The sequence below is a fragment of the Cibotium barometz genome, chromosome 9, assembly GCF_041138505.1.
Source record: "Cibotium barometz isolate CiBa-2024 chromosome 9, ASM4113850v1, whole genome shotgun sequence".
NCBI lineage: Eukaryota > Viridiplantae > Streptophyta > Polypodiopsida > Cyatheales > Cibotiaceae > Cibotium > Cibotium barometz.
In genome coordinates, this window is record NC_141054.1 from 5420826 (window position 1) to 5435054 (window position 14229).

General features: G+C 43.1%; 1 protein-coding gene across 1 annotated transcript in view; it reads right to left on the minus strand.

Moving 5' to 3' along the window:
- Positions 1-279: 279 nt before the first annotated feature.
- Positions 280-14229, minus strand: part of LOC147635180 (mitochondrial 28S ribosomal protein S29-like protein) — a 71182-nt gene continuing 57232 nt past the window's right edge. Inside the window, exon 8 of the mRNA XM_086802381.1 lies at positions 280-733. Within this exon, the coding sequence (XP_086658507.1) occupies positions 693-733 (41 nt within the window). The 3' untranslated portion in view covers positions 280-692. The remainder of the gene's footprint in view (positions 734-14229) is intronic.

Genomic DNA, 14229 nt, shown 5'->3' on the forward strand with positions numbered 1-14229 from the left:
AACACCACAAGCACAACATTCTCACCCAGGAGACCAATGGCTACCAAGGTCATGGAGATTTTGAAACCAATAAAAATTGGCTGCTTTATGAGCTTTCTCAGAAAACAAGCTAAGAACAGGAAAGCCCCACAAAGCAACTACTGCTATTTCTGCATTATGTTCGAGCTTTATAAACAGCTGCCTCAACTGAAAGGACAAATATTTTTTCTTGAAACCGAGTTCAACCATGCAAAATAGCTGGCATTGACCATTTCAACGAGTAGAAACTCCAAGCAGAACTTTTTGAAACCTCCAGGTACACTTTAATTTGAAGCTCTTTGACCTTAAATGTTGCACATTTTTTACCCCTTTTACATTATCTCATAAAAAGCAAAGCCTCAAAGTCAGTAACAACATGCCCATTCACGACCCATGCAGCATAAAACAATGTAACAAAGGTGGTCCAACATTTTTGTTATAAAATTTGGTGTAGATTTAGGTAACCTTCAGCTTTCTACCCAAGCATTGTATAACCTCAAGCGAATGTCAAGCATTTATATTTTTTTGAAAGATGTTGACTCCATTCTCGCCCAGGAGCAAAAATTAAGAATAGACCTGCTGCTACTCCTACATATACTTTTAATCCATGCTGATCTTACAGCCCATCCTCTCCAGTAAAAAGATTAAAAACAGTTGATTGGAAGTGCACTCCTTCAAGCTCCAGCAGCCTCCAACACAACATCTCTCGCACCAGCTGTAAACCACATGAATCTCTCTCTCTCTCTCTCTCTCTCTCTCTCTCTTACACACACACACAGGCACACCGCTTATTGTAAAATACACAAAGTTCTTGGACAACAAATCAGTTCTACAACATCCAAAGATATCTTCCAGATCACCTACTGGAGGCTATTCTAAAAGTAGCTCCAAGGCCCAACTGTAAAGCTCCCAGGCCAACAGACCCTGCCATTCAGCACAAACATAAAGGAAACACAAATAGCATTGGCATCTAGCTCACCGCCCAACCATGGAGCCATTAATGCTCAAGGCAGATAGTAGCATCCAAGACATGGCTCTAGGTGCTATTGGCATGTATGCTATGAGTAGTGCCACATGTGAACATGGGCTAACCAAGGGCACTTTTCTCCCTTTGGGTTTTTTCACTTGGATATCTGGTGTGAAAGGACACCAGCATTATTATTGTATTTTGATATTATGGAGTCAACTCCCTAGCTCCACACAATTTCAATGCAATCCATTTTGGTGTGAGCATCAATCACCATCTCTTGTGTTCTTGCTGCTGTTGATTCTATGTGTGTCTTTGCCTGTGTGGAACCCTAACCCTAAAAGTGGTATCAGAGCCCGTCACGAGCGCCTGGAGTCCCCCGCCAGTTCGCCTGTCCGATTGAGCTCAATTGCACTTGTGGCTTATGTGGCAACTCCTGCATTTGTGAGGATTTTGGGGTCCTCCCATCCGGGGGCCAACGCCATCCATCGCCACCTCGACTCCGACCAGTTCGCACCATCGCCATCTAAACCCGTCCGTTTGCTGTCTGCAGCTCCCGCCCTTGACACTAGTAGCTCCCGTCCTTGCTGCCCGCCTACAGGTTGCTGTCTTCAGCAGCTTCCGTCCTTGCTGCCCGCCTGCAGGTCACCGGTTACGCCGCCGGCTGTTGCCCATCTGCAGTCCGCCGCCTCGTCGTCTCCCGCCAGTTATACAGCTTCCTACAGAGCAGGCTAGCCAGCAGCGACAACAGCAACACCTGCATCTCAGCAATCTTTGCAAAATCAGGGTTACAGCTGTTCAAGTAATTGAACAGCTGTTCAAGTAATTGATTTTTCATGGGGCTTTTGTGAATTGCTTGCTTCATTGTAAAAATCAGGTGCATGCAGTAGTGTAGGGCAACACTTGGGTGCAGGGTTCAGAGAAATTTGAGAAATTTGTGCTTGATTGCACAATTGCAATTACAGGACACAGAAATTTGGGGCTTTCCTAAAATCAGTGTTAATAACACAATTAAAGCTCATTGGTACATAGATTTTTGGGGCTTTTGTGAATTATGTGTAATTGACACATAAAACAGCCCATTGTTGCTCATAACTTTGGGGTTTTTGAGCCTTGCAAATATCTAAAGCCTTGTATTCGGGGAAAAACATTTGCATAGGACTTTGTGGTTTCCTGGCATAGCACTCCGGTGCGTTTGGGATTTTGCCTATGGGTGCTTTTTAGGCCTTGTGAGAGGAATCGGAGTACATGGCTCTTTTTCGCAGAGAAACAGACTACACACAACAAAATTGGAGAGGCATGTCTTTTGCCATTGCAATCTCCATTTGCTAAAGCAAAAGGGTCATCCCATTGAGCGTCGCCAAGTGAATCCTGATAAGATTGATGTCACGAAGTGCAAGGAGATTCCCGACATTCCTCGGGAGGAGAGACATCTATTTCATGCTCTATGAGGAGATCATGGCTCCACCTCCAATCCAAGTCCAGATCTAAATCCAATGAATCCAAGACCAAATCCAAATCCAATAATCATATCTAAGTCTAGATCCAAGCTCATGTTCAAGTCCCAAGTTCCAAGTTCAAGTCCAAGTCCAAGTATCACTCGCTCATCCCATGAGTAATCTCCATAACCCCTATAGCCTTGTCGACGAAGAAAATCATGGAAAAGCTCTTTTTGACAGAAAAACTAATAAGGAACCTGTTTTAATGGTTTTTGAGCGATAAAAACCTCTAAAAGCACTTTTTAGGATTTTTGGAGCAATTTTAGGGTTTCTAAAATTTTTACGGTTTTTGAAATTCAATCTGCACATTTCCGTACGGCTGTACGGATCCGTACAGGTGTACGGACAAATGATGATGTGGTGCTACGGTCGATGAAGGCGCTCTAAATCAACGAGCAATGATGAAAAACTCCATGGTTTTGTTCATAATCAAGAAGATGATTTCCAAGCTTCAATGGAGATGGCAACATCTTAGAGATAAAGAGGTTGTTCTCTTACTTGATGCTCAAGAGAGGCTCATGCTTCTTACTTGTTTCAAGGTACTAGCCCTATATCTGGTGAGCTTGTGCATCTAGTCTTTCCCTATACTTGTGGTGTCATCTGCTCATCTGGCAATGTCTCAATGCCTTTTCTTTCACCAATAGCTTGAATCTTAATGGTATATCTTCATGGCCTATCACATGTGTTAGATATAACAAATGCATACTTACCTTCTGCAGAAACTAGACACAAGCTAGTCAACAAACAAGTATGCATCATTGGCATCTACTAGGTATTCCAGATACTGACTAGGTAGTCTGAGCCCAGTCGGCTATCCCATAACATAAATCCAAGCATTGTCCACACATCAAAAACAACACACAAGGTCAAAGTAATTCAAACATACATCAAAATGCAGTGCACAAGTAATGACCCTCTTGTTTCAATGGCATTTTACACTTCCATAACATCTCGAGATTGTTCCGCCACCATGAGAGGGGCTTCCTTATATGCCACAGAGAATTAGCATGTTGCTGAATCCATGGAGCACGCTGAAGAAGCCTGTAAGCTTTGATGGAGGTTAAGGCGGGAAGAGGAACAGGATGAGTGCATGTAGCAGAGGGTTGCAATTGCCAATCCGTAAGCCTGTCTGTGTCAGCCACTGGAGGAACAGGTAGAAAAGGATGTAATAAATCAGCAATTTTCTTCCATATAGACCTATGATGCATTCCCAATGCATAGGAAGCAGTGGCCTGAGGAAAAGATAAGACATAGCCCTGATCATCTACCACATCATGTATGTATCTAATTCCCAATTTCATGAGATTGTATGCCCGAACAGGTTCCTGTAAAGCGAGTGGAATGTCAAAGATGGCACTCCAATGAATACTTTCTTTCCTCATTGAGTTTGTCCCCGAGCAATTATCAGGAGCCCATTTGACCTTAGAAAGTACTTGTTTCCAGTCAAGTATCAGAGCAGTAGAGAAAGGACAGCCAGGTATCTTCCCTACAAATCTCCCAATGACAACCTCCCAATGATCAGTAATCCAATGACCATAAGCAGAAGTCCTCATGTTGACACACATGGATGCTAGCATACAAGTCCATGGCTGTTGTTGGCGGGAAAAAGTATGCAGCATAGTCGCCTTCCTTGCAAGTACATGATATCTTATATTGAGGACATTAAGTCCACCATGCATCCTAGGAGAGCACACCATTTCCATCTTCATCAGTCTCAATGCTTTCACAGCAGTTTTTGTCCTCCATAAAATCTCCATAGCTTGAGACATAAAGGTTGAAATATCCCTGGAGGACCAATGCAGCAAAGGCAAGTAGAACTGGACATAGGACATTACAATGGACTCTACCATTCTGAGCCTGACATGAATAGGCCAAGTAGAAATCTTCCAGTATTCCAGTTTATGTTGAAGTCTTTGGAAGATCCATTTTAGCTGCTGCTTCCTGGTGATATGCCATCCTATGGGATATCCCAAATGCCTGACTACATCTTTGGAATGCACCACCTGACCCGACCAAAGAATAGAATGCCAGTCACATTGTTTCAGGGGAAGTAATTTAGATGTGTCAAAATTGACATGCAATCCCGCTGCCAAGCCATACAATGAAAGAGTGGTCATAAGCATTTGAACTTCCCGGGAAGAATTCTGTAGCATAAAGAAGGAATCATCAGCATATGCTTGTGCCAAAAAAGATGCAGCTCTAGGGATTTTAAGACCAGTCATCTGTCCTGTGTTTGTAAGATGATCAAGATACATTAAAAGGGGATGGGTCGCAATGGCATATAAGAGAGCACTAAGAGGACAACCCTGTCTAACTGATCGACCCAATGTCCATGACCGAGACAGATGACCCCCAAGAATGCACTGAGAAGTAGAGCTAGAATAAAGCCAGTAAACTGCATTTGCCATCTTGGGACCAAAGCCCAACTTGGTCATGATTTGAGAAATAAAATCCCATTGAACAGTGTCAAATGCCTTAGCAATATCCACCTGCAATATAAGCACATCTTGATGCGAATACTTAGCATATTCAATTGCAGTCAACGCATTGGATATATTGTCATGGATTTGTCTTCGCGGCACAAACCCATACTCATGAGGATGAAGTCCCACATCCAGTATCCTGTGAAGCCTATGCACAATCATTTTGGTAATGAGTTTGTAAACTACAGGCATCAAAGTAATAGGCTTCCAATCTGACATATGGTCACACAGATGTTTTTTGGGCACAAGTTTGACTATGCCATGCTTCCAAGAGTACGGCAACTGATTTTCTTGCCAGGCAACATTGATCATTTGCAAGAGGACTTCTTTCAAATCATCCCAAAAAGAAATATAAAATTCCACCGTAAGGCCATCCCAGCCAGGGGACTTGTATTTGCTGAGGTGGAACAATGCATTATCAAGTTCTGTGTCAGTAAAAGGTCTCTCCAAGGTAAGAGCTTTATCCATTTCCACGGATATGTGCATAAAGAATCCCATAATGAAGCCCTCATGGCAGAGGTCTGGGAAGCATAGACTGATGCAAACTCAAGAATATCACCATTGACATTACATTGTATGACCATCCATCTACCATTGCTGTCATTGAAGGCTAACTGAGGCTCCAGCTCATGTCTAACCAGTATGCATACACTTGAATAGGTAGTGGTACCAGCATAATATATATCATAACCGCCAAAATAAACATGATGACCAGCCATGGAGTGTTGATTATGCTCTTGCAAACAAACGATATCTGGCTGCATTTTATATACATAATTCCATAAAAGCCTCCACTTTGCGACATTGCAGAGGCTTTGTACATTGTAGGTAAAGCACTTAAGTGTTTGAGGCATGAAAGAGGTATATACAGCAAAGTATCAGATATAAAAAAAAGACATCAGAGAGGCAAAGCCTCTGCCTGCATGGGCTGCATTCCATCATGACCCATGAAAGACATAGCATTATCCCCTTCTTCTGAATCACATATGGGGATGCCCTTCTTCAAAACCCCCACCCAATTTTGAAGGACAGGAGCTGAAGTAGAAGCCTGTCCTGGTAAGGGAGAAGAAGCATCCCATTGACGAGATTGAAGGGGGTGTTGCTTCAATACAACCACCTTCTTAGGTTGTTGACAACCATCCTGATCAATCCCCGCAGATTCCTTCATCTTCTCTTTTCCTTTATCTTTTCCTTTTCTAGCAAGTGACTGCACCTGATTGATTGGTTTGGCATTCTTTGCTCCATTTCTATTTGCTGTGTTAGCTTGCAAATTCTCATTCTTTTCCCGTGTCTGGGGCGGCAAGGCATTGGGAGGGGACTGATGCAGAACCATTGGGCATTCAGAGGCTAGATGCCCAAACTTGTGGCAGGCAAAACAAGCTCCTGCAAACACACCCCACTTCAATTCAAAATACTTTTTTCCCAATTGCACTCCCTCAACTTCCACTGCAATAGAAGGAGGGGTAGGTGTATCAGTGTCCCACAAAATGCAGAACTTGTTACGGTTTCCCATGGGGCGTGGAGGACAAATGACCTGTCCCAAAGAAGCAGCCAGGCCAGGCAACTCTTCACGCATATAATCCGGGAAGTTAACAACCTCAACCCATACAAGACAATGATGTCGTATAAGACTTTGATAATCCTTGTTTGGGGACCAGGGCATAGCATGTACCATCTACTTCCCGTAAAACAGGGGAGAGAATTCAAGAAGCCTCTGCTTGCACGAAGCATCTGATAAATGCACCTCATAAAAGCCTCTGGAAGCAAAATACACTCCCTCTACAAAGCATCCTCCAAGGATGGACTTAATCCACTGTGCGACATCACTGGCCGCTGGGATTCTTCCTGGAAAGAAAATTATAACTGCAGTTTGAGACAACTTCCTGAGAGGATTCACGAGGGATGGCAATTTCAATTTGTACGTGACCTCTGGAACCGGTTTGCCCCATTCCTGTCGTGACTGCTGAAAGTCATCCTTAAGGGTGTCAAAGACATACTGAGCTTCCATAGTAAGTTCATCATCTTGTGATGCAGGCTCTGATAGGCGGCGCTTAGCATCTGCAAGTCTTTCTTTTCGAGCATATGTACAAAAATCCAAACCTGAAGCCATGATTGAAATACGACTCTCTCTCTCTCTCTCTCTCTCTCTCTCTCACACACACACACACACACACACACAAGGCAGCCAAGAGGCTGAAGAGAAAAAAAGGATGGAAGCTAAGAAACAAGAAGAGGCAGCGAGTAGCAAGCAAATGGAGCAAAGTCGCAGGCGAGCAAGGCACAAACATGAAAAGTCAAGCGGGAGAGCAGGCGAGCCTTACACATACAGTCAAGGAGTCACACAGGCTAGCAGAACTAGAAGGGAGTGAGCAGGCGAGCGTCTTACCACACGTGCACACACACAAGCGGGCGAGCAGGTCGAGCAGAGCAGGTCGAGCAGGTCGAGCGGGCGAGCAAGGCGAGCAGGTCGAGCGGGCGAGCAAGGCGAGCAGGTCAAGCGGGCGAGCAAGGCGAGCAGGTCGAGCAGGTCGAGCGTCTCTCTCACACACACACGGCATGCACACACACACACACACACATAAGAGCATATATTCACACAAAGCTCTTCGTACTAAGTTTCTATCAAACCTCTAGAGATGTAGAGCAAACTCAGCCATAATGAAGCCTAGCACTAAAGGAAGTAGCAAATAGAAAGAATTAGTACAGCAAATAAGTAGTTGATAGGGCAAATGCACCGCTAAAGATAGAAAGAAGAGGGCTCCCTCTTAAATCTGTCTTGATCACAAGACATTCAAGCCTGTACTTCAAATACATCTGGACCAACTACTTTCTCAAGCTCGAAGAATATATGGGTAGTCCTTGAAGTACTCTTTTGGCATCCATTTCGCATCCATAGGCGAATAATTCTTAAATTTCAAGAGGAATTTCTTGGCCACTGTCTTTCCTCTTTTTCTCACAGGGTGAAACTCAATCTGTTCTGGCTCTTCCACTCCTCGTGGATCCTTGCTACCCAAACTAGAGTTTATCCAAGTAACCATTATATAAGTAGAATAATGATCAATTCCAGTCCAATATATATATACAATGAAGAGGGCTAAAGGCACAATCCCTCCCTCTTAAGTCTGTCTTGATCACAAGACGTTCAAGCCTCTACTTCAAATACATCTGGTCCAACTGCTTCCTCATAAGCTCGAAGAATATCTAGGTAGTCCTTGTAGTACTCTTTTAGCATCCATTTCACATCCATAGGTGAATAATTCTTAAACTTCAAGTGGAATTTCCTGACCTGTCTTTACTCTTTTTCTCACAGAGTGAAACTCAATCTGTTCTGGCTCTTGCACCCCTGGTGGATCCTCCAATACAGGCTCCTCTCGGGGTAGTCATGTATATGGCTTCCATAAGCTGACATGGAAGGCATTATATATCCTCCAATCATATGGAAGGTCCAATCGATAACATATATCGTTGATCTTCTTGAAGGTCCATAGTTTCTGGGATCAACCTTGGGTTCCTTGTGCTCCTTAGCTTTAGACTTTCTAAGTCTAGCTTTTTTTTTCAAATCGCAATAAGACCCAATCCCCTTCTTCAAAGGTGACCTTCCTCCTATGCTTATCTGCAGCTTTCTTTTGCTTGGGTTGAGATGTCTCAATAGTCCTTCAAACCTATGCAAAGGCTATATCCAGATCTCGAACAAACTCATCTGCATGGAAGATCTCTTCCTTGGATTTTAGAATGGGCAACAACAATGGTTTGCCATACATAATCTCGAAAGGAGCTTTGCCTCTTGATGAGTGAATGGTGGTGTTGTGAGCAAACTCAACCAATGCAAGTACTTCTCCCATTGATTCTTTGCTTCGAGAGCATAACACTTTAATATGTCCAAAAATAGTGAGGTTTGCAATGTCACTTTGTCCATCTGTTTGAGAATGATAAGTGGAAGAGAAATTTAGTTTTGTCCCCATGTTGTCAAAAAGAGCTCTCCAAAAGAAGCTAGTAGTGCGAGAATCTCCATCTCCTACAACCATGATGTTCTGTGTGGATAGTCTTCTTCACAGGAATAAAGTGGGCTTGCTTACTGAATCCATCAATAATAGTTCATATTCCATCATTCCCGAATCTTGACTTTGGCAATCCAAAGATAAAATCCATAGCACTATTCTCCCATAGAGCATTCAATGGGTGCAATAGTCCTGTTGGTGTTTGTCAATCAAACTTGACCTTCTGGACAGACTGAACATTCTCGAATCATATAGTTTAATGTCCTTTCTCATAGTAGGCCAATAGAAGTAGCTCTCCAAAGCTTGAAGTGTAGTCAAGGTGTCTGTATGCCCCATGTAGGGAGAAGCATGGCACTCTTCCATTACTTTGGCCTCAATTCCTTGCCATACATAACCTGGGTTTGCATCATAAGAAAACCCTACTTGATGACATAAAAAGTCACCAATCGCCAATGAGGTGATAGCTCACGTGGTGAAGGTGTTTGCCTAGGACCAAGAGGTCTTGGGTTCAAAACCCCCTTGGTGCTTTCTCGGCGGCATTCATTACAGGTGGATAAATAAGTGCCTATGGGCGGCTGTCTACGGACGTTGAAATTTGGTAACTATGGGAGGATCTTGGGCCAAAGGCCAGTTGAAAAAAAAAAAAGTCATCAAATCTCTATTTTGCAATCTGTTCCAAAACAGCTTTAAATTCCTATTTGGTAGCATAAGGATCCTTCATCAAAGTGAAATCCATATGGCAACCCATAGAAATTGCATGGCACAAGGGTTTCCAAGATAATGCATCTACTTCTTGTTGTCTTTGACATTCATAGGCCACAACATGGCCTACTTAATTCAAGACTGCTCCAACACAATCTCATCATGTTCAACCACAAAAAGGTCTAGAATAACCAACACCGATCCTTTGCTAGCATAAAGTCTCAATGCTTCAAAAGGATTTTGTTTCAGCTTTGGTCCACAAAGATTCCACGGCTTTATTTGTCGAAACATGCAATGGACTAAGCACCACCGCAAACCACTCGTTGAACTTCCTGGCATGATGTCAATTTGATGATCTTCCAATCTCTCTGGCTTCACTACCTTCTTTCCCTTACTTGTCCTCAGGAAACTGCATCTAAGAGAGCAAGCCTAGGAGTAGCTTCCATGTCTCCTCCATGAGAAATAGAATGGGTAGCTCTAGATCCTTTTGTGATGGTGACTCCTTTGGTATGAAGATAAGCTTTAGAAGCTTCAACTCCTTCGGTTTCAATGGCTCAATTTGAGCCCTTCTTTGGTCCTCAAAGTTTCTTCAAGAGAAATCCTCCTCTGATACCACTGTAAGCGGGGTGTGCCGTGACACAAGCAACCACGTATCCAAGAGATAAAGATATAGAGGGGAGAGAGAGCAGGGAATAAGGATCTTGCACAATATACCACACTGAGCGGGGAACAAGCCCCACCTCCTTTCAGAAATTTATTTAGGAACAATCCAAGGGCACGCTGGCCACAATCAATGAATACAAAAGAAAACAAATATGCCGATGTAGAATCCCTAAGTCGAAGTTGGTGTTGAGGCACACGATCTTTGATGCCCAGCACACCACGGGGATGACCCACAAGAATGTCTCACCAAGCTACTACCAAATCCAAATTCAAGTCCAAGTCCAGATCCAAGTCCAGATCCAGGTCCAGGTCCAGGTCCAGGTCCAGGTCCAAGCCTAGGTCCAGGTCTAGGTCCACGTCCACGTCTAGATCCACATGCAATGAATCCAAGTCTAGATTCAAATCCAATGATCAAGTCTAAGTCTAGAACCAATCCCAAGTTCAAGTCCTAGTAACACTCGCTCATCCCATGAGTAATCTGGACAACTCCTACAGCCTTGTCAACAAAGAAAACCATGAAAAGCTCTTTCTAGCAAGAAAATTGATATGAAACCTATTTTGGCCATAAAACCTCCAAAAAAAAGTTTTCAGGGTTTCTGAAATTTTCAGGGTTTTTGAAAATTTCAGTCCGTACAACTTCGCACATTTTCGTACAGCTGTTCGGATCCATAGTCGTACGGATAGATGATGACGTGGCACTACAGTCGATTCTGAATCAACAGGCAACGATGAAAAACTCCATGGTTTGGTTCATGATCAAGAAGATGATTTCCAAGATTCAACAAAAATGGCAACACCTTTGAGATGAAGAGGTTGTTCTCCAACTTGATGCTCAAGAGAGGCTCATGCTTCTTTTATACTTGAAGAGGGTCCTGCTTTTTGCCAAAAGCTTATCCATGCTTTGCTTTTGCCTTTTTACTCTTTCCTTTTCCCTTTTAGTTCTTTTCTTATCTTTTTTTCTCGCGAAAAAGATCCTTCTATTAGTTAACGAAAAAAAAAAGATCAAATGATCAAAAGGGAAGAGACTCTTCTCCTCCGGCTGGCTGCTCTATGAGGAGAAGACTATCTCATATAGGGGGGGGGGGAGGGGGAACAACCACACAAGTGGTCTATAATGCCAAGTGGGGTCACCACCTCGATCTGTGATGAAAGGATCCGCCACATCAGAGCGGAAACGCTGCGAGAGACCCTTGACTGCGAATTTGCTGCTTTCGTCGAGGTACCGTCAATCTCTGGCATCTGGATCGTGTGGCCAAGCCGCGCTGTATATACAAAGAAGAGGGCGTCCAGAGACTCCTCCCGATCAACGGGGTCATAGCAAGTCCACTCACTGGGGTCCCACGTAAACGCATCAGAGGTCGGCACTCCCATATCCATAGACGGAAGAATCTCTCCCTAGCCATCTTGGCCGATGGGGGGTCTATGTGCCACTCTTGTGCCTGAAAACTAATCACCCTTACCCTCCGAAATCCCTCCAATCTACTCTGGGATGCCTCCTGTAAGAAAACACCGATCTCCCCTAGGCCACCATCCAAAGTGCACGCTGCAAAACCTAAGCAAAAGTCCAATCCTGCCCATATCTGCTCAATCTAGCTGCAGATCTCAGGGTCCTGAATGAGGGTGTCTGGAATCTTGGAACTCGCATGCTTGTCATGCCTCCACGGGTTCTCAAGGGACAAAATAACAGGGGCATGATCTAAAAAAGTAGTGCCTGCCAAGATACCAACCATGCCCCCACGGCTGCAAGCCCACTCGTCGACGTAAAACTTGTCCAACCGAGTTGGGGCCAGTGCTCCTCCTATCTGATCGAGGGAAGCTAAGATTGCCAGGGCTACGCCCAAACTCTGAAAGATACCAAGGGTCTCGTCCCCTAAGAATCAGTATCATCTTCTCCCGAGCAGAGTAGCTTTTGCTTTTATAACTTCAAGGCCTTGCTTTTTGGCCTTGGAGCTGCTTTTTGGAAAAGCGGCTTTTAGCTTTTTGGTCCAGCTTAGTCTCCTCTTGCAAGTGGTGCCCTTGGCTCAAAGTCAACCTAGTTTGACTTTTTGCTTTTTCTTGCTTTTTGACTAAAACTAGTGCTTTTTCTTAATCAAACTTTATGGGCCCTGTCTCCATGTCTTCTTCCACCTGTTTGGTGTCCGGGCATGGGTTTCATCATGTGAAATAGAGCTAGGAGGGCCAAATAGTTACATGACTCATCACCATAGTTGTCTCCCTACGATGTATGACAACATATCGTACGGAATACCGTACGGTACGATACCCTACGGACTCGTATGAATTTTTTCAAGGGGGAAAAAAAAAATTAATTTAAATTTTTTCCAAAAAAAATATTTTTTTGGGAGTAATGGTCTTGTTTTTGCTTGTCTATGGCTGTTTGAGCTTTCCTCTGTACTATGATGCTTCCCTCCTTTTTAAAATACTCCATATCTCAAAATTGGGAATACCTAAGTTTATAAGTATTTTTTTAAAACACACGATGAGGTTCTGGTAGTTATTCCTCCGCTCTTGCAAATGAGGACGCTCCGATTGCCTTGTCACAAGAGCTTAGAGAGCCTGAGTTTGATGACGAGGGCAGCATCCTTAGCGAGGGTGACTTCTGCAAGCGCTTCGATAGGCACTCTTCTTTTGGAGATGATCCTAGCGAGAGCTCTGATTTTGATAGTGATCACTTCTCCATCTAGATTCTAGCCCCAACCCTCTAGCCTCTCTTTTTTGTGCACCACTTTTTGTACTTACTACTACGGCTACATGCGCCTAGAGCACCTTGCATTGTATGACTGAAGCTTTAGCCTAACATCTATGTATGTTTTCAACTTGGTTTTAATGGAATTTTGGTTTGAGTCATCATCATGTGACTTGTCTTCTCTTTGAAATTGAAAATACTTAAGTTTGTAAGTATTTTTTTTAAAAGACCGTATGATAAGGATTTTTTTAATATCATACTGTATTTTCCCGTACGGTATCGTATCGTACGAACCGTACGGTATCCTACCTGACAACTATGCTCATCACCCACGTGGTGATCCTTTTGATTTCTGTTTAGTGATCACTATTAATGAAGTATGGAGCTTTTTCTTGGTAGTGGGTAGTGGCCCAATGATCAATCGTGATTCGTGATATCTTACATGTGTTTGATGTTTTTATTCAAATGAATTCAATGTGGTCTCTTGTAATTTATGTCATAGGACTAAATACATTTTTTTGTATATTTCAAGTTAAAAATATACATGTTTTTTTCTATTTTGTTTGAAACCTTTTTGGACCCGTTTCTTACCTTTTATTAAACGTTTCAAAACGTACGAAACCTGTTTCATACCTGTCGTTTCAGAAACGCCTGCCAACACTAGAAAGCATAAGCCTTGTGTATGCACGTTTGGAGGCCTCAAGGACCTTAGACAAAGATTTAAATGTGTGTATCAAAGGTTGATTTAAGTAGTTGATTCTAAAAGGTGAAGGTAACATCTAGAAGATGGTAGATTCCATGTGAATGTTCCAAGTGAAAGAGATTATAGGAATTAATCAATTGATTGAGAGAATCATGAGAGTAACTTGTGCTGATTTGATGGAAGACAAAGTGGGTCTAGATGCTCCTCATGTGAGCTACAAATCGACATTCTCCCAAGATCTTTTAAGAGGGGATTTACCAATGATACTGCACTCTTGTTTGAGCTCATTATTGTTTTTATTAGATGTGATTAGAGTGTGACTATAAGCTTAGTTGTTCAGCTAGGTTAAGAAGTTTGTTATTGTGGTTAGCTTCGGTTAAGCCTTGTTAGGGTGAGATAAGTGCTAAGATTAGGTTTCCTATCTTCTCCTCTCATCCATGCTTGCTTAGGTAGAGAGCATATTTGTTTAAAGCTCTCTCTCTCTCTCTCTCTCTCTCTCTCTCTCTCTCT